At 35.5% G+C, this 21285-nt stretch overlaps 1 protein-coding gene across 1 annotated transcript in view; it reads left to right on the top strand.

Annotated features, from left to right (window-relative positions):
- MEIKIN (meiotic kinetochore factor) overlaps window positions 1–21285 on the top strand; it is a gene marked incomplete at both ends in the record, with an annotated part of 128298 nt that overhangs the window by 66445 nt on the left and 40568 nt on the right. Inside the window, 2 exons of the mRNA XM_081298189.1 lie at window positions 13314–13478; window positions 17398–17478. Coding sequence (XP_081154315.1) covers window positions 13314–13478; window positions 17398–17478 — 246 coding nt within the window. The remainder of the gene's footprint in view (window positions 1–13313; window positions 13479–17397; window positions 17479–21285) is intronic.

The following is a 21285-nucleotide window of genomic DNA, read 5'->3' as shown; positions in this document are numbered from 1 at the left end:
GCTTGCCATCCTTACCAACACTTGACACTGTTCGTCTTTTTAACTTTTGCCATTCAAGTAAGTTGAGGTAATCCCTCACTGTGGCTTGACTATGCATTTTTCTGACAACTGGAAATGGTAAACATTTTTCATATACTTATTGGTCATTTATGTATCTTCTGTTATGAAATGTCTTTTCAAATTTTTCATTAATTTATTTATTTTAATTAGTATATGACAGCAGAATGCATTTTGATTTATTGTACACAATTGCAGCACAACTTTTCATTTCTCTGGTTTTACGTGATGTAGTGTCGCACCATATGTGTAATCATACATGTACCTAGGGTAATGATGTCCATCTCATTCCACCATCTCTCCTGCCCCCGTATCCCCTCCTCACCCTCAAATATTTTTTTTACAATATATTTTTAGTTGTGGTTGGATATAATACCTTTATTTTATTTATTTTTATGTGGTGCTGAGGATTGAACCCAGCACCTTGCACATGCTAGGCAAGCACTCTACCACTGAGCCATAACCCCAGCCCACACTCAAATATTTTTAATTGGTTCTATTTAGTTATTTATGACAATAGAATTCATTTTGACATAATTATAAAAACACAGAATATAATGTGTTCTAATTCAGTCCCCAGTATTCCTCCTTCCCTTCCTCCTTTCTCCTCCTGCTTCTTTCCTTGTACTCTACTTATCTTTCTTCTATTTTACTTACAGTTTTTTTTAAATTAGTGTCTTGTGGATTGGCATCACAATCGGATTTACTGTGGTGTATTCATATAGGGTATATGGAAATTTAGGTCAGATTCATTCTACTGTCTTTATCACCTCCCTCCTCTCTTCCCTTCATTACCCTTTGTGTACTCTACTGATTTTTCTTCTATTCTCTTTTTTTGATCCTTCCCCCTTCTTTTGGATTAGGTTCTACATATCACAGAAAACTTTCTACCTTTGACTTTTGGGGATTGGCTTATTTCACACAGCAAGATAGTTTCAAGTTCCATCCACTTGCCGGCAAATGCCATAAAGTCGTTCTTTTTTTTTTTATGGCTGAGCAATACTCCATTTTGTATATATACACCACATTTCTTTATTCATTCATCCGTTGAAAGGCACCTAGGTTGGCTCCATAGCTTGGCTATTGTGAATTGTGCTGTGATAAATATTGATATGGCTGCATCATGGTAGTATGTTGATTTAAAATCCTTTGGATAGATGCTGAGGAGTGGGATAGCTGGGTCATATGGTAGCTCCATTTCTGTTTTTTTGAGCAATCAGCATATTGCTTTTCAGACTGGTTGAACTCCCAATTTGCAGTCCCATCAAAAAAGAATGATTGTACATTTTCTCTCACATCCTTGCCAACATTTATTGATAGCTGTATTCCTGATAATTGCCATTCTGAGTGGAGTAAGATGAAATCTCAGTATAGTTTTAATTTGCATTTCTCTAATTGCAAGAGATGTTGAACATCTTTTCATATATTTGTTGACCATTTGTATTTCTTCTTTTGTTAAGCATTTGTTTAGTTCCTTTATCCATTTATGGATTGGATTATTTGGGGTTTTTTTGTTAAGTTTTTTTTTTTTGAGGTCTTTGTATATCCTGGATATTAATGCCCTATCTGAGGAGCAGGGAGCAAAGATATTCTACCATTCTATTGGCTTTGTCTTCATGCTCTTAATTGTTTCTCTTGCTGTGAAGAAGCTTTTTAATTTGATGCCATCCCATTTATTGGGTTTTGATTTTACTTCTTATACTTTAGGAGTCTTGTTGAGGAAGTTGGTTTCTGAGCCAACATGTTAGAATATTGAGTCTACATTTTCTTCTAGTGGATGTAGAATTTCTGATCTGATTCCTAGTTATTTGATCTACTTTGAAATGAGTTTTTTGCAGGGTGAGAGATAGGGGTTAAATTTCACTCTTTTACATATGGATTTCCAGTTTTCTCTGCACTATTTGTTTAAAAGGCTATCTTTTCTCCAACATATGTTTTTGACACCTTTGTCTAGTATCAGCTATATTTATGTGGGTGTTTCTCTGTGTCTTCTACTTTATTCCACTGGTCTTCATGCCTGCTTTGGTGCAAGTACCATTCTGTTTTTTGTTATTGTAGCTCTGTAGTATAATTTGAGGTCTGGCATTATGATGCCTCCTGCTTTGCTTTTTCTTGCTACAGATTGCTTTGGCTATTCTGGGGTCTCTTATTTTTTTTCCAAATGAATATCATATCTGATTTTTATATCATTTCGATAGGAAGAGTATTAAATCTGTATAGCACTTTAATAGTATGGGCATTTTGGCAATATTAATTTTTGCCTATCCAAGAACATGGGAGATCTTTCCATCTTCTAAGGTCTTTTTCAATTTCTTTCTTTAGTGTTCTATAGTTTTCATTGTAGAGGCCCTTCACATCTTTTGTTAGATTGATTCCTAAGTTGATTAGATTGTTAAATTGATAGTTGTTAGATTGATTCTTCACTTTCTGTGAAGCTATTGTTAATGTTATGGTGTGTCTAATTTATTTTTTAGCAGATTCATCACTAGAGTATAGGAATACAGTTAATTTGTGTGTGTTATATTGTATCCTGATACTTTGCTGAAATAATTTATGAGCTCCAGAAGTCTTCAGGTGAAGTTTTTGGAGTCTTCTAAATATAGGATCATGTCATTGGCAAACATCCATCATTTGAGCTCTTCTTTTCCTATTTGTATCCCTTTAATTACCTTCTCTTGCCTAATTGCTATGGATAGAGTTTCAAGAACTATGTTGAATAAGAATGGTGAAAGTGGGAATACCTGTTTTGTTCCTATTTTTAGAGGAAATGATTTCAGTTTGTCTCCATTCAGAATGATGTTGGCCTTGGGTTTGTAATATGTAGCCTTTACAATGTTGAGGTAAGTTCCTTCTATCACCAGCTTTTCTACTGTTTTAAACATGAATTGATGTTGAACCTTGTCAAATGCTTTTTCTTTAAATATGAATTCAGGGAACATATTTTCAATATTTATCTTACATTGAGAATCCTTTTCAATTTGAAAAAGCCAGATTTTCCCTTGATTCAGTGGCTGGTAATGTTTTTCACCCAGCTCTTTTCTTTTTTTAAGATTTTTAATTGATTTAAAAAAAATAAATGACAGCAGAATGCATTACAATTCTTATTACACACATATATAGAGAGAACATTTTTCATATCTTATAAAGTATGTTCATACCAATTTATGTCTTCATACATGTTCTTTGGATAATGATGTCTATCACATTCCACCATTCTTGCTAATCCCCTGCCCCATCCCTTCCCCTCCCACTTCTCTGCCCTTTCTAGAGTTCATCTATTCCTCCCATGCTCTCCCTCCCTACCCCACTATGAATCAGCCTCCTTATATCAGAGAAAACATTTGACATTTGTTTTTTGGGATTGGCTAACTTCACTTAGCAGTATCTTCTCCAACTCTATCCATTTACCGGCAAATGCCATGATCAGGATCAAGGAATTAAACTAGAGACTCTGCGTCTAATAGAAAGAAAAAATAGGCCTTAATCTTCATCATGTGAGACTTAATAATACTCCTTAATAAGTCTCCTATAGCGCAAGAATTAAAACCAAAATTCAATAAATGGGATGGACTCACACTGAAAAGTTTCTTCTCAGCAAAATAAACAATCTGTGAGGTGAATAGAGAGCCTACATCTTGGGACCAAATTTTTATCCCTCACACATCAGATAGAGCACTAATCTCTGGGGTATATAAAGAACTAAAAAAGCTAAGCATCAAATGCTTTTTCTGCATCTATTGATATAATCATGTAATTCTTGTCTTCAAGTCCAGTTATGTGGAGAATTACATTTATTGATTTCCATATGTTGAACCAACCTTGCATCCCTGGGATGAAACCAATTTGATTATGGTGCACTATCTTTTTAATGTTTTGTTTTCTATGCAATTTGCCAATATTAAGAAATTTTACATCTATTTTCATCAAGGATATGAAGCTTTCTTTCCTTGATGTCTTTGTCTGATTTTAGAATGAGGGTGATACTGGCTTCATAGAATGAGTCTGGCAGTGTTCTCTCTTCTTCTATTTCATGGAATAATTTGAGGAAGATTGGTATTAATTCTTCCTTGAGATTTTGGTAGAACTCGGCTGAGAATCCATCCTATCCTGGGCTTTTCTTCGTTGGAAGACTTTTGATAGCTGTTTTAATTTCATTACTTGAAATTGATCTGTTTAAATTTTATAGATCCTCTTGGTTAAATTTAGGCAGGTCATATTCCTCTTGGAATATCTTCAAGATTTTCTAGCTTATTGGAGTATAAATTTTCAAAATAGTTTTTGATGATCCTCTGGATTTCTGTAGTGTCTGTGGTGATGTTCACTTTTTCCATCTAAGATTTTGATAATGTTAGTTTTTTTCCCCTGTTTCTTTTGGTTAGTTTGGCTAAGGGTTTATCAGCTTTGTTTTATCCTTTCAAAAAAGCCAACTATGTTTTGTTGATATTTTGTTATGTTCTTAAATCTCAATTTCATTGATTTTGGCTCTGATTTTAATTATTTCCTATTTTCTATTATTTTGGTGTTGGTTTGTTCTTCCTTTTTTGGGCCTTGAGATGTAATGTTAGATTATTTATTTGAAATCTTTCTATTCTTTTAATGTATGAACTCAGTGCTATGAACTTTCCTCTAAAACTTTCTTCATACTGTCTCAGAGGTTTTTATGTGTTGTATCACTATTCTTATTTACCTTTAAGAATTTTTTAATTTATCTCCTGATTTCTTCTGCAACTCATTCATCATTCAAAACTGTGTTGTTTAATCTCTAGGTGTTAGTTTCTGTAATTTATCTTATTGTTGATTTCTAATTCCATTTTATTATGATGTGATAGAATACAAGGTTTTATCTCTATTTTTATATTTGCTAAGATTTGCTTTGTAACCTGAAGTATGGTCTATTTTAGAAAATGTTCAATGTGCTGTTAAGAAGAATGTGAATTCAGTTTTGATGGAAGAAATATTCTATAGATGTCTGGTGGGACCATGTTATTAATTGTATTTTTTAGTTCTGTGGAATATTTACTTAGTTTTTGTTTTGATGATCTATCCAGTGGTAAGAGAGGCATGTTAAAGTTCCCAGTATAATTCTATTGCGGTCTGCTTGATTCATAATATAGAGAAAGGTTTGTTTGATGTACATAGATGCTCTATTATTTGGGGCATATTTATGATCATTATAACTTATTGATGTATGGTTCTCTTGAGCAGTAAGAAATGATCTTATTTGCCTCTTCCAATTAATCTTGCCTTGAAGTCTACATTATGTTATATGAGAATACCATTCTCTGCTTGTTTATGAGACCCATATGAAAGGTATATTTGTTCCTATTCATTCTTTCATCTTGAATCTGTGGATGACTTTGCTTGTGAGGTGAGTCTCTTGCAGATGTATATTGTTTGGTCTTATTTTTTAATCCCATCTGCCAACTTCATGATTGAAAGAACTTTTGTCTTTTGATTGAAGAGTTTAGACAATTTACATTCAACGTTATTGAGAAATAATTTATATTTTCTGCCATTTTATTTCTAATGTTGGACTTTTTTCTCCTTTAATTGACTATTATTCTGTTGTAATTTTTCCCTATGATGATTTTAATTTTAATTTTTCATTTGTTCTTCATGAAATATTTTATTGAGTCTGTTTTATAGTTCAGCCTTTCTGTTATGAACTCTTTTAGCTTTGTTTTCATGGAAGGTTTTTATTTCATCTTCAATTCTGAAGCTTAATTTTGCTGCATATAGTATTCTTGGTTTGCATCCATTTTCTGTCAGAGCTTATTATATATTATTCTAAGCCTTCCTGGCTTTTAGGGTCTGGATTGAGAAATCAGTTGAAATCCAGATTAATTTGCCTCTAAATGTGACCAGTTGTTTTTCTCTTGCATCTTTTAAAATTCTATCCTGAATCTCTATGTTAGGCATTTTTATAATAATGTTTCTTGGGTGGATCTACTGTGATTTTGTGTATTTGGAGTCCTGTATGAAATTTCCATTTCATTCTTAAGATTTGGCAATTTTTCTGATATTATTTCACTGAAAAGATTGTGCATTCCTTTAGTTTGTATTTCAGAACTATTATCTATCCCAAATTTCACCAAAATTTTACCTTTTAATATTATCCCAGATTTCTTGAATATTCTGTTCATCGTCTCTTAACATCTTTTCTACTGGTCAGTTTTATTTCAAGGTTATATACTTTGTCTTAAAGGCCTAAAAAAATCTGTCTTCAAATTTGTCTAATCTATCAATGGTGCTTTCTATTAAATTTTTAATTTGGTTTATTGATTCTTTCATTTCAAGTATTTCATTTGGTTCTTTTTCATAATCTCTCTTCATTGAAGTGATCTTTCCCTTCCTGTATTTACTCTCTGATTTCACTCCTTACATCTTCTTTTAGTTCATAGAACAGTTTGACTATGAACTTTCTAAATTTCTTCTCTGACATTTCCTCCACTGTGGTATCAATGAAGTCTGTTTTTGAGCATTATGGGCTGTTTGAGATGGTTTGTTCCCTTGCTTTTTCATTTTGTTTGTATATCTATCCATCTATCTGTATAGTTCTGACTTCTTTTAAATAAAGGACTACTTTATGAGCTTCTTTTTCTTAGGAGCTCTGTGTTGGGTGAATCTCTAGATAATGATATTTTAAGTCAATATGTGACCTCTGCTGATTCCAGTATCAGCACTGCTTTAAGAGATGCCACTGAGCCTTGTTTATTATAGTTACTTCAGAGCCAAGCCTCATTCTATTCAACCTTATAAGAAACAAAAACATGTTGCATTTGTTCCCTACAGTTCCTCAAATTCAGATATAAACCTATATTAAAGTTTTGGAATAGGTCAAAAAATTAGTTGTTAAATTTAGTAAACTTATTATAACCTTAAGTGAGGGCTGAAAGTGGGAGAAAGAAAGACTGAACAAAAAAGAGAGGGGAAAAAGAGAGAAAGTGGGGGAGGGAAGATTTAAAAAGATAATTTACACCAAGGTAGAAGGAGAAATAGATCAATGTTTGTTATTTGAGGTAATAGTGGGTAATGCAAGAGGATGCATGGGGATAAGAGGAGCAAGTGTAAACTAGAGCTAGGAAAACAAAGATAAGATTGATTCTAATTAATGTTTTAAACCATTAGATGACTTACATTCAAATGGGTTGAAGTTACAACTTTGGCTATTGGAATAAGAATTATTGTTCAAGTTATAGTTATTTGTATGATCAAAGTTGACATTGGAGTTGTTTATAGAAAACCATGTCAAGGTGAAGAAAATTCTTGTTGAATCTTAGTTTTTATTTCATTGGGGTTTGGATATTTAGCAGATGTCCATCCTTTGGTTTTGGATCTCTCCTGAGTTGCAGGGTCACAGGAGCCAATTCCTTAGTCGCTATGAACCTCTTACCAGCAGCTTCTGGTTTGTCAGCTCAGGGGATTGCAGCTGACTGCTTGAAGGATACAGTGTTGTGGGTTGGCAGTTTTTATAGTGTCCAGGAGTTCAGGATTCAGGGTCTGAAGTGTCCCTGTGATTATTGAGGGTCACTGTGTACCTGCTCTCCTCTAGAGAATTCTTTTCAAGGGGGTGAAAATCCTGGTAGCTGTCTGTGAGTACAGGAATTCTGGTTGTGGGTTTCTGTGGGCGTTCTGTGATACAGAAGAATTCCCCTGGCCTTTGCTTCTCTCTGAAGTACTGTAGTGAAAGGTCTCAGGTCATTCACCTGAACTCTAGTTTCCATTGTCCCAGGTTGTGAATGGTGGGCATTGATTCCCTCTGTTTACTAATTCTGATGCAGGTATACAAATAGTGCCCTGTCACTTGCCAGTTGTGATCATGGGTCAGGCTGTGTACCAGTTAAGGCCAGGATCAGCCCCTTCCCACTGGGTCTCTATCACTGGACATTCAGGCATCTTCCCTCTGGTTACAGCCCCATGGGTCTGGGGACTGTCCCTAGGCTTCCCAAGGTGCTTCCCCCCAGAATCAGTGGTCAGGACCTGATAACTTTGCTTTACTTTGTTGAGGGCCAAAACTGCTTCATCACTGACTCTTCCTATGTCAAGTGGACACTGCACAGAGTTTTCCCCCCTTGACTGAGTTGCAGAGCTGAGTGGGGCTCGGCATACTTCCCCACACAGTCCCATGCTAGCCCATTAGTTTCCTTGGTTCATAGTGAGCCAGATGGCGAGGGGGTTTCAGTCATTTTCAGCTAGTAGTGATCCTTGTAGAAGTTCTTTCTGGCCTGATTCTTAAGAGGTCCCACTGCAGGGGACTTTCTTGTGGTTTGATTTGCAGCTGTCTGAGTGCTGGAAGACACGGTTTTGATTTAAGGGGATAAGTGGTTGATTGAGGGCCCCACAAGGTGACTATGGACCCTTTGCTCAGGTTTTTTTTTTTCATAACTTTGTTTTAAGCTGTCTGCACTGTTTTAAGGACTCTTCTGTTACTGTCAGGCTTTAAATTTTGTCTGACTTTCCAACTGTTTTTAAGTGGGTGAGCTTAAGAGAATGTCTGCTCCCCTCTTCTCATCCTCAGTTTTAGGTTCAGGGTTAGGGAACTCAGTTTATTTTCTACTCTGTTAAACTTATCTCCCAATGTCTACAGATTTCAGACTTTGTAATATTACAAAAATAAACAGAGCATTTATTTTGTCACTCACATCCTAATTCTGCTTTTCCTTCATTTCCTCCTTTCTGTGTTATGAGGAGATGAGAACCAGCTACCTAGCTCTCTTCTGCCATCTTCCTAAGTCCCAAAGTTCACTAATTTAAAAGAATGATCAATTTCATTTAGAATCGTAAAGGAAAATGATGACATTAGCAAGAACAATTTTAGTGGACTAATGGGGCCAAACAATACTGGATTAGGTTAAAGAGTTAGAAAAGACAGGCAAGTAACAGTTATGTATGAAGCTTGACTCTGAAGGGAATTAGAGAAAAAGAACAGTAACTGGATGGAACGGCAGAGTCACAGGAAGTTTTACTTTTTAAGATGGCATATATAGATCATTTTTCAGGGCTAATGAGAATGATGGAAAGGAGGAAGAGGGCATAGTTGGATTAACCCAACCTAGTAGGCAACTGGTGCTCCCCATAGTTTAGAGATCTAGTTAACTTAGCCTAAATTCTACTTCTTTAGCATAGAGTAATTTTTAAGAATCTTCCCCATACTTTCTACATTCTTTTTTCCTGACTTCCTTATGGTCACCTGTCTTTGTTCTATTTCCACACATACTTAATTTCAACCTGTACTAATATATATTTCTCTGTCTCTCTTTCTCTTGCCCCTGCATTCTCCTGCTCCTCCCTTTCTCCCTGCCTTGTTCTCTCGCTCATGCTCTCTCTCTCTCTCTCTCTCTCTCTCTCTCTCTCTCTCTCACACACACACACACACACACACACACACACACACACACACTTACTTCTATATAAATCAAACATATTGTAATTTAAACTCACATCTTGCATTTGTGCCATATTTATGCCATGTGTGTTCTGCCTCTTCTCAAAAGCTAGACTTACAGCCGGGTATGGTGGTGCACGCTTGATATCCCAACAGCTTGGGAGGCTGAGACTGGAGGATCACGTGTTCAAAGCCAGCCTCAGCAAAAGTGAAGCACTAAGCAACTCATGAGACCTTGTCTCTAAATAAAATACAAAATAGGGCCAAGGATGTGGCTCAGTGGCCAAGTGCCCCTGAGTTTAATCCCCAGTATACTCCTGCCAAAAAAAAGCTAGACTCAGAGTAGATGACTCTTCTTGGATATACCTGGGATTTTTTTTTTTTTTTTTTTTTTTTGGTACTGGGGATGGAACCCAAGGGAACTTTTGAAAATTTAATTTTGTTTTTAGATGTTGATGGACCTTTATTTTATTTATTTATTTTTATGTGTTGCTGAGGATCAAACCCAGAGCCTCACATGTGCTAGGCGAGCATTCTACCACTCAGACACAAACCCAGCCCCCAAAAGGCATTTTAAACTGAACTACATCCTCAGCCCTTTTTGTGTTTTATTTTTTATTTTTTTAAAATATTTATTTTTTAGTTGTAGTTGGACACAATACCTTTATTTTATTTATTTATTTTTATGTGGTGCTGGGGACCGAACCCAGGGTCTCACACATGTGAGGCGAGCCCTCTACCGCTGAGCCACAATCCCAGCCCTTTGTGTTTTATTTTGAGACAGGGACTTGCTAAGTTGTTTAGGGCCTCACTAAATTGCTGAGTCTGGCCTCAAACATGTGATCCTCCTGTCTCTGCCTCCCTAGTTGCTAAGATTAAAGTTATACACCACCATACCTGCCTATCCATGGGATTTTAAAAAATATATTTTTTTAGTTGTAGATGGACAAAATGTCTTTATTTTATTTATTTATTTATTTTATCTGGTGCTGAGGTTCAAACCCAGTGCCTCACACATGTGAGGCAAGTGCTCTAGCAGTGAGGTACAACCCCAGCCCTATCCATGGGATTTTGATGTATATATACTGCCCTGGTATTCTCCAGTGGCCAAACAAGCACATGAAATGATGTTCAATATCATGTCATTAGACATTAGGAAATGCAAATCAAACCCAATGATATATTACTTCATGTCCACTAAGATGAGCATGATAAAAAGACATAATAACAAATATTAGCAAGAATGTGGAGAAATTGGAATCTTCATACATCTTACTGTGAATGTGAAATAGCATAGCCAGTTTGGAAAACAGTTTGGCAGTTCTTCAATATCTTAAATATTGATCCAGCAATTCTATTTGTTAAGCTTCCAATCCAAGAGGAATAAAAACATATATCATCACAAAAACTTGTATGTAAATGTTCACAGAAGCATTATTCATAATAGCCCAAAGTAGAAACAACTCAAATGCCCATCTCCTGATAAGTAGATAAATAAAGTATGTCATGCAATAAGATATTATTCTGCAAGTAAAACAAATGAAGCATCAATACATGCTATAATATGTCTGAACTTTAAAAATGTTAGTCGGGCTGGGGATGTGGCTCAAGCGGTGGCGCTCTCGCCTGGCATGCGTGCGGCCTGGGTTCGATCCTCAGCACCACATACAAACAAAGATGTTGTGTCCACCGAAAACTGAAAAATAAATATTTAAAATAAATAAATAAATTTTAAAAAATGTTAGTCCACATTTATTAAGGCTGTTAGTAGCAGAATGGGAATTGACTGCTATTTATCTGAGGCTTCTTTCATGGGACAGAAATGTTCTATAATTAGATTGTAGTAATGGTTGTATAACCCTGTACATATCTTAATGACACTGAATTTTATACTTTAAATTGATGAATTTTATGATATATAAAATAGTTTTTAAAGATCACAAAACTTCCCTTTATTATTATATGGAAAAGACCTTGAAAAGATAAGGAGACATGGATCCAGAATACATACATAGGAACTGGCCTTTAAAAGAAGGGAGATATTTTCATTGTGGTGATTTTGCAGATGGAGGGACTAACTTTGCATTTAGCAGGACTTCATGCTTAATTTAATACTCTACTGTTACTTTCTGGTAATTCTTAATAAATTTTAATAAGGGCCACACATTTTGTGCCAAGCCCTGAAAATTTTAAGTCCTGAGTGATGGTTTCCTCTTGATTAGCTACTATTATTTCAGGAAAGTATGGGCCAAGATTGTCTGCTGAGAGTGACATAGGAAAGAAGGCAGAGGTTTAAGTAAAAAGAAGCTAGGAAAGTGCAATAGAATTACTTGTCTGTGGCTTTTTGAATTTGTGGTTATATTGATGGTCCAAATTGTACAGCTTTCCCTAACACTCTGTTGTACTGAAGGTATAGAGGTTATAGATGTTAGGGTGCATTGTGGGTTGAATATTTGTTAGTTTTATGTGATAGATGGAGGATAACATATAATTATAATGATAGATAGTGGTAGCTCGTCAGGAAAGAAGACGAGAGAAGGCCAATGGGTGCAGACTGAATAATAAGATCAGTGAGTTGGAGATTTTAATGAGGGGTAAATGTTCCATAAAGACACTTGAACAGGATTGGAAGTATATAGGAAGTTATTTGAATTTGTGATTCTTTAGTATCTGTTGAAGGTAAGGATTGAGGTTTGATCATAAAGTGACTGAAGTGGCATGAGGGGAATAGGTTATTTGAAGTAAAGAAGTCAAGGAATTGAGAGGCCAATTGGATATGTTTCATACTTAGTGGATGGAGTTGCTTGGAACAATGGCAGAAATGAGAGAAAAAAATCTGTTTTCAAGTTGTGAAATCTTTAAGAAGTTAGTTGAAGCCATTGAATACTTCACTAATTGCCCCCTAAATTTTGAATAATATTAAAAATATATCTTGAAAACAAAAGACAAGTTACAAAGGATGAGCAGTCATTGAACAGTCTCCGGTTTTCAGTGCAGGTATGAGTTAACAAAACAACATACTTTGTTATAGTTGCAGTTTCCTGACGTTAAGTGGACTTTTGTTTTCTTAAATGCTGAGTTTTATATAATAAAATACATTTAGTATTTTCACCAAAGTTTAATTTTAAATATGGATAAACAGAGCTCAATATCATTTGTTTTATTTCCATATAACACTGTTGGGAAATGTTTTCTTAAAATGGTAGGGAAATTTTTAGAGCTGAGTATTTCAAATTAGTTTGTCTTTCAACAGATTTTTTTACTCAAATATATAGAATAAATCATTTTTCCTGGAAAATCATTTATCTTTCTTATGGTTTAGGTATGAGGTGTCCCCCAAAAGCTCATGTATGAGACAATCCAAGGATTGTTCAGAGGTGGAATGTTTGGATTGTGAGAGTTGTAACCTAATCAATGGATCAAACCATTGATATGAATTAACTAGTGGTAATTGGAGGCAGGTAGGGTATGCATGTAGGAGGTAGGTCACTGAGGGCATGACTTTGGAATTATATTTTTGTCCCTGGTAAGCAGAGTGCTCTGATTGAGTGACATGATTGCCATGTCTTTAGCTGCTTTCCTCCTCTGCTCCCTGCCACTGTGATGTTCTTCCTTCCCTTATGCCCAAAGCAATGGAGTCAGCTGTCTATGATTGAGGCCTCTGAAACCTTTAGTGCCAAATAAACTTTTTCTCCTCTGAAATGGTTTTTACCCAGTCTTTTAGTCATAGTGGCTAAAAAACTAACTAAAACAGTCTTTAAGTTTAAATCTTTATTTTTCAATTTGAAGGAATAATAGGACACCTTAGAGGTACTAGAAACGTTTTTAGAGCTCTGTGAAATGTATTTCATAATTATGAATTTTTTTTCAGGCTGAAAACGATTCTGAAGATAGAGATAAAAATATTCAAACAAAGTTAAACGCTCATCATCTAAAAAACAAGGTTCCATTATCCCACCATAGGTCTGTTCCTGAAAGCAGTGAAAGTAGATCAGTTACTAGAGTTCTGCTGCCGAAGCCCCTGGAGCCCATACTGGTAAGCACTAGTATTTTTTAAAAATTTGTTCTTTTTAGTTATACATGACAGTAGAATATATTTTGACATACATATATGAAGTAAAACTTCCCATTCTTTTGGTTGTACGATATGGAATTACATTAGTCATGTCTTCATATATGAACATAGGAAAGTCACATCTGATACCTTTTACTATCCTTCCTATTCCCATTCCTCCTCCCTTCCTTTCATTACCCTTTGTCTAATCCAAAGTATTTCTATTCTTCCCTCCCCCCAACCTTATTGTGAGTTAGCATCCATATATCAGTGAACATTAGGCCTTTGGTTTTTTGAGATTGGCTTATTTGACTTAGCATGATGGTCTCTAGTTCCATCCATTTACCACAAATACCATAATTTCATTCCTCTTTAATATTATTTAATATTCCATTGTGTATATATACCACATTTTCTTTATTCATTCATCTTTTGAAGGGGCACCTAGGTTGGTTCCATATTTATATATTGTGAATTGAGCTGCTATAAACATTGATGTGGCAGCATCATTTTAGTATGCTGATTTGGGGGTATAAATTGAGGAATGGGGTAAATGGGTCAAATGGTGGTTCTATTCCAAGTTTTCTGAGGAATCTCGATACTACTTTCCATAGTGGTTGCACCAATTTGCAGTGCCACTAGCAGTATATGAGTGAATCCTTTTTCCCACATCCTCATCAACATTTGTTATTTGTATTCTTTTTTTTAATATTTAGTTTTTAATTGTAGGTGGTAGACACAATATCCTTATTTCATTTTTATGTGGTGCTGAGGATCTAACCCAGTGCCCCACATGTGTTAGGCGAGCACTCTACCACTGAGCCACAACCCCAGCTGAGTTACTTGTATTCTTTTTTTTTTTTTAAGAGACAGAGGGGCTGAGGATGTGGCTCAAGCGGTAGCGCGCTCGCCTGGCATGCGTGCGGCCTGGGTTCGATCCTCAGCACCACATACCAACAAAGATGTTGTGTCCGCCGAGAACTAAAAGAAAAAATAAATATTAAAAATTCTCTCTCTCACTCACTCTCCTCTCTCACTCTCTCTTTAAAAAAAATTAAAATAGAGAGAGAGAGCTACCGCTTGAGCCACATCCCCAGCCCATAGTTACTTGTATTCTTGATCATTCCCATTCTGATTGGAGTGAGATGAAATCTCAGTATAGTTTTAATTTGTATTTCTCTAATTGCTAGAGATGTTGAACATTTTTTCATATATTTGTTGATGGATCATATTTATTTTTCTGTGAAGTGTCTGTTCAGTTCCTTAGCCCATTTATTGATGGGGTTATTTGTTTTTTTGGTGTTAAGTTTTTTGAGTTCTTGGAGATTAATGCTGTATCTAAGGTGCAGAAGGCAAAGATTTTCTCTCATTCTGTAGGGTCTCTCTTTACAACCTTTTTTTTTTTAATTGTAGATGGACAAAATACCTTTATTCTACTTATTTGTCTCCATGTGGTGCTGAGGGTCACACCCAGTGCCTCACATGTGTCAGGCAAGAGCTCCATCACTGAGCCACAACCCCAGTCCTCTCTTCACATACTTGTTTCCTTTGCTATGAAGAAGCTTTTTAGTTTGATTTTATCCCCTTTGTTCATTCTTGATTTTACTCCGTGCTTTAGGAACCTTTTAAGGAGGTCAGTTCCTAAGCCAACATGATGTAGATTTGGGCCTACATTTTCTTCTGTTGGGTGCAGGGTCTCTGATCTAATGCTTAGGTCCTAGATTCACTTTGAGTTGAGTTTACTAATGTTTTATTAATTCATAATTGTTAAGAAGACTAAAAAAGAAAAAATTTGATTGTGAAGATTTAGAAATGCATAGTTTTAAAACAAACTGAGAGAGAAATATAAGAAAGCTGTATAGTTACAGCTATATACAGGCTGATATTTTTGAGATTGAACTGACAGTTGACAGTTGTGTCATAGAGACCAATGGGAAACTGATACTGAGACAGAATTAAGCATTCAAGTGGCTTATTGGAGAGGGTAATACCTAAGGAAAAAAAGCAGGAGGAATCAGGATTGGGCAGTGATAGCCTTTGTCCTCAATGCAAATGTGATAAAAGCTCACCCAATGAAGAATTCTGGAGCAAAGATTTTGCATTACAAAAGTATGTATTGGCTGCTAGACACTGGCTGGAGATGGCCAGAGAAAATGGGGGCCTCAGCTTGCAAGTGAAATAGATCCTAAGATATTGCAGCTGGAGGATATCAGCCAAATGCACTTCTTGCATTGTAACAGCAGGTTCTATGTTCAAGGAGATCTGAGCAAAGCACCTCCAAGTTTGCTGCAATGATGATGATAGCTATCACTGAGTCTCTCTTACTCTCTAAACCCCACAAGTTCTCTTTACATATATTATTTATGATACTTGTTCACAAATCTCAGAGTAATCTTCATAGTTTAGATGAATAAATTAAATATTACATAGCTGCTAAATTAGAAAGCTGGCATATTCTCCAGGTAAATATATTGTTAATTTTTTTTTTTTTAAAGAGAGAGTGAGAGAGGAGAGAGAGTGAGAGAGAATTTTTAATATTTATTTATTCTTTTAGTTTTCGGCGGACACAACATCTTTGTTTGTATGTGGTGCTGAGGATCGAACCTGGGCCGCACGCATGCCAGGCGAGCGCGCTACCGCTTGAGCCACATCCCCAGCCCATATTGTTAAATTTTTTTCATAAAAACTTTCCCTATATTCTATTCTTGGTTATGTTTGGAACTGACAACTAGTTTAAGAGATTTTAAGACAGAAGAGTGATAGAAAAGATAAGGAAAGGGAAACCTATCACAAAATCTTACGATTTTCAAGTTTTATCTCTGAGTTTGGGTTCCAGACTTGGCATCAAATAATAGTCACGAACCCCAAAAGTGAGATTTATCAGGACTTGATTGTTTCTTGGAACTCGAAGGTTGGAAAAGCAGTTGATTGCTAGAAATAAAACTTCCTGTTTCAGCTCTGCCTTCATGCTTGCTTCTTTGTGTCTGATGTCCTGTGTTCTCTTTCAGCTTCGAGCTCCCTCTCTCCTTCCTATCCATAGTCTAGGTATTCTCCCTGCTGCCCTCCATCTGGGGCTGTCTCTTCATCTCTTTCTGATCCCAGTCTGTTGGTGTCTGTCTCTTCTCTTTCCCTCCTTCTTTCTTTCAATCTTTCTGTCTTTTCCATTTCCTCCTCCTTTCCTCTCTTCCTTCCCTCTCACCACTTCCCTCTTCTCCTCCCTCTCTTATTCTCAGGCCCTCCCTCCTCTTCTCACTCTCTTTAGCTCTTGAATCTTAATGTCTTCCTTTCTTTCCTTGCTCTTTTAGACTTTTTTACTTGGTTCACCTGTTTGTCTGCCTTTGCATCTTTAAGAAATAGAAAATGAATCTGCATAGTATTTTATAATTTTTTTAACTTTGATGTTCTATCAATGAAAGTATCTATTTACATTTAAACATATATTTTAAACCAATTATCCTTGCTACTACTTAAATGTTTTAACAGTTTCAGGAATAATTTATAATATTTTTTCACAAAAAATATAATAATATACTAGAAATTAAACAAATTTCACTGAATGTGAAATACTTTTTCAGCAGTTAACAAAGGTAACCAAAGGACTGTTTACTAATTCACCACTCTAATTAGCTTCTCTTCCTAAATTAATAGTAATCCCAACTAAAGTATTCCCATATGGTTGTCATGCCATATAGAGTTCTCTTGGAAATTGAACAACCTAGCTCAAGCCAGGAAATTCTTTTGTTTCCTTCAAATGGTTTAAAATTTAATTAGCAAATTAAAGATTTTATTGGTATTACACATTATGATCTAGTCTACTAACTTTAAATTTTGATTTTACTATACTAAAATGGTTTGGTTTTGTTTTTTACTATTCAATCCCCTATTTTATAAACATTTATAGAAAACAAATTCAAGTACTCCTGATAAGAAAAGCAGAGGCCTGTTAACAAGTACTCCATCTTCAGAGACAGCTGATTTCATGGTAAGTATTAGCATTTGGCACTTGTGGAATCAATTTTCTGGCTCCTCCTCTCCCCATTCTTCTATTTTTGTCACACCAGAGGAATATTACCTATAGAGAATAATATCTATATTATTCTGTTGCAAAACATGCTTTCATTGAAAATGCTCTATATCCTGCTTATATATGTAAAGGAGAAAGCTTAGAATGCTATATTATCAACCAGAATTATACTTTCTATTGTAAACTATATGTAACATAAAATTTAGAATTTTAAGCATGATTTATTTTATTAATTTTTTAATTCTTTTTAGTTATACATGACAGTAGAATGTGTTTTGATATATCATATATACATAAAGTACAACTTCACATTTTTGTGGTTATACATGATATGGATTTACAATGGTTGTGTATTCATGTATGAACATAGGAATGTAATGTTCAATTCATTCTACTATCTTTCCCTTTCCCATTCCCCATCCCTTCTCCCTACACGCCCCCTATCCAATCCAGTGAACCTCCCCACCTGTTGAGAGTTAGCATCTGCATATCAAAGAGAACATTTGGCCTTTGTTTTTTGGGATTGGCTTATTTCACTTAACATGATTGTCTCTAGTTCCATCCATTTACTGGCAAATGCCATAATATCATACTTTATGACTGAGTAATATTCCATTGTATATATGTACTACATTTTCTTTATTCATTTATCTGCTGAAGGGCACCTAGGTTGGTTCCATAGCTTAGCTATTGTGAATTGAGCTGATAAGAATGATTAAGTAAATAGTTCAAGTAAGTTCACATTGTTGTACAGTAATTGCCACCATCCATCTCTAGAACCTTTTTCATCTTGCAAAACTGAAACTTCATACCAATTACACAGTAATTCCCTGTTTCTTGCTTGGCCCCTGGCAACCACCATTCTACTTTTTGTCTATATAAACTTGACTACTCTAGTACCTCATATAGGATTCATAAACTATTTGTTCTCTTGTTTGATTTTGGAGATGGGGTCTTGCTATGTTGCCCAGGCTGGCCTCAAACTTCTAGGCTCAGGTGATCCTTCTACCTCAACTCTATAGAACTATAGGCATGTGCCACTGTACCCATCAATATTTGTCCTTATGTGACTGAATTATTTTACTTAGCATAATGTCTTCAGGTTCACCTGTGTGGTAGACTATGTCAGAAATTTTTCCCTACTTAAAGCTGAGTAATATTCCATTGTATATACATATCACATTTTGTTTATCCATTCATGCATCAATGAACACTTGTTTTGCTTCTGCCCTTGGCTATTGTCAATAATGCTACTATGAACCTGAATGTACATATATCCATTTGAGTCCCATTTGGGTACCTGTTCAGAAGGAATATTTCTGGATTATGTAGTAATTTGATTTTTAATATTTTGAGTATCAACCACACTGTTTTCCATATGTCTATATTATTTTACAATTCCATTACTGGTACACAAGGGTTCTAATTTCTCCACATTCCTACCAACACTTCTTTTTTCCTGCTGTGTGTGTGTGTATGTATGTGTGTGTGTGTGTTTTATAATAGCTAACCTTATGGGTATGAGATAGAATTTCATTCTGCTTTGGATTTGCATTTTCCTAAAGATTATTAATATTTAGCATCTTTTCATTTGTTTATTGATCATTTGTATATCTTCTTTGAAGAAATATCTGTTCAACTCTCTTGTCATGGGCTGGGATAGTGGCTCAGTGGCAGAGCGTTTGCCTAGCACGTGTGAAACACTGGGTTTGATCCCTAGCACCACATAAAACAAATACAATAAAGGCATGCTGTCCATCTACAACTACAAAAAATTTAAAAAACAAAACAGAAGAAAATCCTTTGTTTATTTTTAAATCAGGTTGTTCATTGTTCAGTTGTAGGAATTCTTTGTATATTTTGGATTTTACCCATTATTGGATATATGGTTTGAAAATATTTTTCTCATTGCATGAGTTGCCTTTTTATTCTGTTGATAGTGTTCTTTGATGCACAAATATTTTTCATTTTGATGCAGTCCAATTAATCAACTTTGTCCTTTGTTGGCCTGTGTTTTGGGTGTTCTATCGGAAAAATTACCAAATTTAATGTCATGAAGTCTTTATCCTATGTTTACCTCTAACAGTTTTATAAATTTAGCTATTACCTAATATGTTCTTCTTAGGTACAACTGAGCAATAGAAATACAGCTTGCTAGCAGGGCAGCAGCAGGTGTTTCTCCACAATGGTAGCAGTCCTAACCAAAGTCTGAGTAAAGCTGGGAGTGATGGCGTACGTCTTTAATCCCAGTGGCTTGGGAAGCTAAGGCAGGAGGATTGCAAGTTCAAAGCCAGCCTTAGCAACTTAGCAAGGCACTAAGTAACTCAGTGAGACCCTGTCTCTAAATAAAATACAAAGAAAAAACAAACGCTGGGGATGTGGCTCAGTGGTTGAGTGCCCCTGAGTTCAATCTTCAATAGTAAAATAACCACCAAAAATTTGATGTAGCAGTTTATATAGCAGTATGGGGACAGCTCTGGTCAAGGGAATGAGACAGTATCTTTTATAACAAAATACATGGGTAGCTTCTCAGGTCTCCACAGAGACATGCCTAATTATAAGAGTTGCAGCTCCCAGAAAAACCCATGGCATCTTTTATAGTATTTATTATTCGTACTGCATCTGTAGTTTGTCTCAGACATACAAGTTCATGATCAGATATCATTTTTACCATAAGTAATGCTGCCTAGTAACAGAGTTGACATTCTTACTCTTAACAGGCTCCTAGGGGAACATAGTTAAAGATCATGCTAGAGGAAAGGGTTTTGATAATACTCTGCTCACAGTTTTTCTAATGTTCTAAAAAGTAATTTGTTTTTCAGAAAATGAGTGTTTTATTTTTAAAATTTATTCTTGGTTGATATTCAGTGATAAAGTACTTGCCTACCATGTGTGAGGCACTGGGTGAGATCCTCAACACCACATAAAAATAAATAAATAAAATAAAGGTATTGTATCCATCTACAACTTAAAAAAAAAAATGTGGGGCTGGGGATGTGGCTCAAGCGGTAGCGCGCTCGCCTGGCATGCGTGTGGCCCGGGTTCGATCCTCAGCACCACATACCAACAAAGATGTTGTGTCCGCCGAGAACTGAAAAATAAATATTAAAAATTCTCTCTCTCTCTCTCCCCTCTCTCTTTAAAAAAAAAAAAAATAAAAATAAAAAATAAAAAAAAATGTGTACGTGAGCCAGGCATGGTGGCCCACTCCTGTAATCCTAGTGACTTGGGAAGCTGAGACAGAAGGATTGCAAAGTTCAAGGCCAGCCTCAGCAACTTAGTGAGACCCTGTCTCAAAATAAAAAAATTTAAAAAGGGCTGGGAATACAGCTTAGTGGTAAAGTACACCTGGGTTAGATCCCCAGTATCAACGAGAAAGAGAGAGAGAGGAACAGGGGGAGGGAGAGAGAGAATGTGTAGATGAGGAATAAATGTACCCAAAATGAATTTTCCTTATAAGACTAAATTAGTGTCAATTTTATAAATGCCAAAATCTTTAAAAACTATAATTCACATTTTATGAAATTTACCATGCTATAATGTATATAATTGTGTTTTTAAGCATAGTTGTGATACAACCATCCCTATAATATAATTCAATGTAATTCATTTTATTACCACATTTTAGCAGTTACTCCTTATTCCCCCATCTTTCCCTTTAGCTGCTAGGGACTGTCTAGAAGCTTCTAATTTATTGTCTTTTATACATTTGCCCTTTCTAGATATTAATTCATGGAGTCATGGAAAATGTGGCCTTTTATGCCT

Source organism: Spermophilus citellus (genome assembly GCF_964194105.1).
Source record: "Spermophilus citellus genome assembly, chromosome: 1".
Lineage (NCBI taxonomy): Eukaryota > Metazoa > Chordata > Mammalia > Rodentia > Sciuridae > Spermophilus > Spermophilus citellus.
Note: the sequence above shows the minus strand (reverse complement) of the source record. Positions and strands in the feature narration are given on the sequence as shown.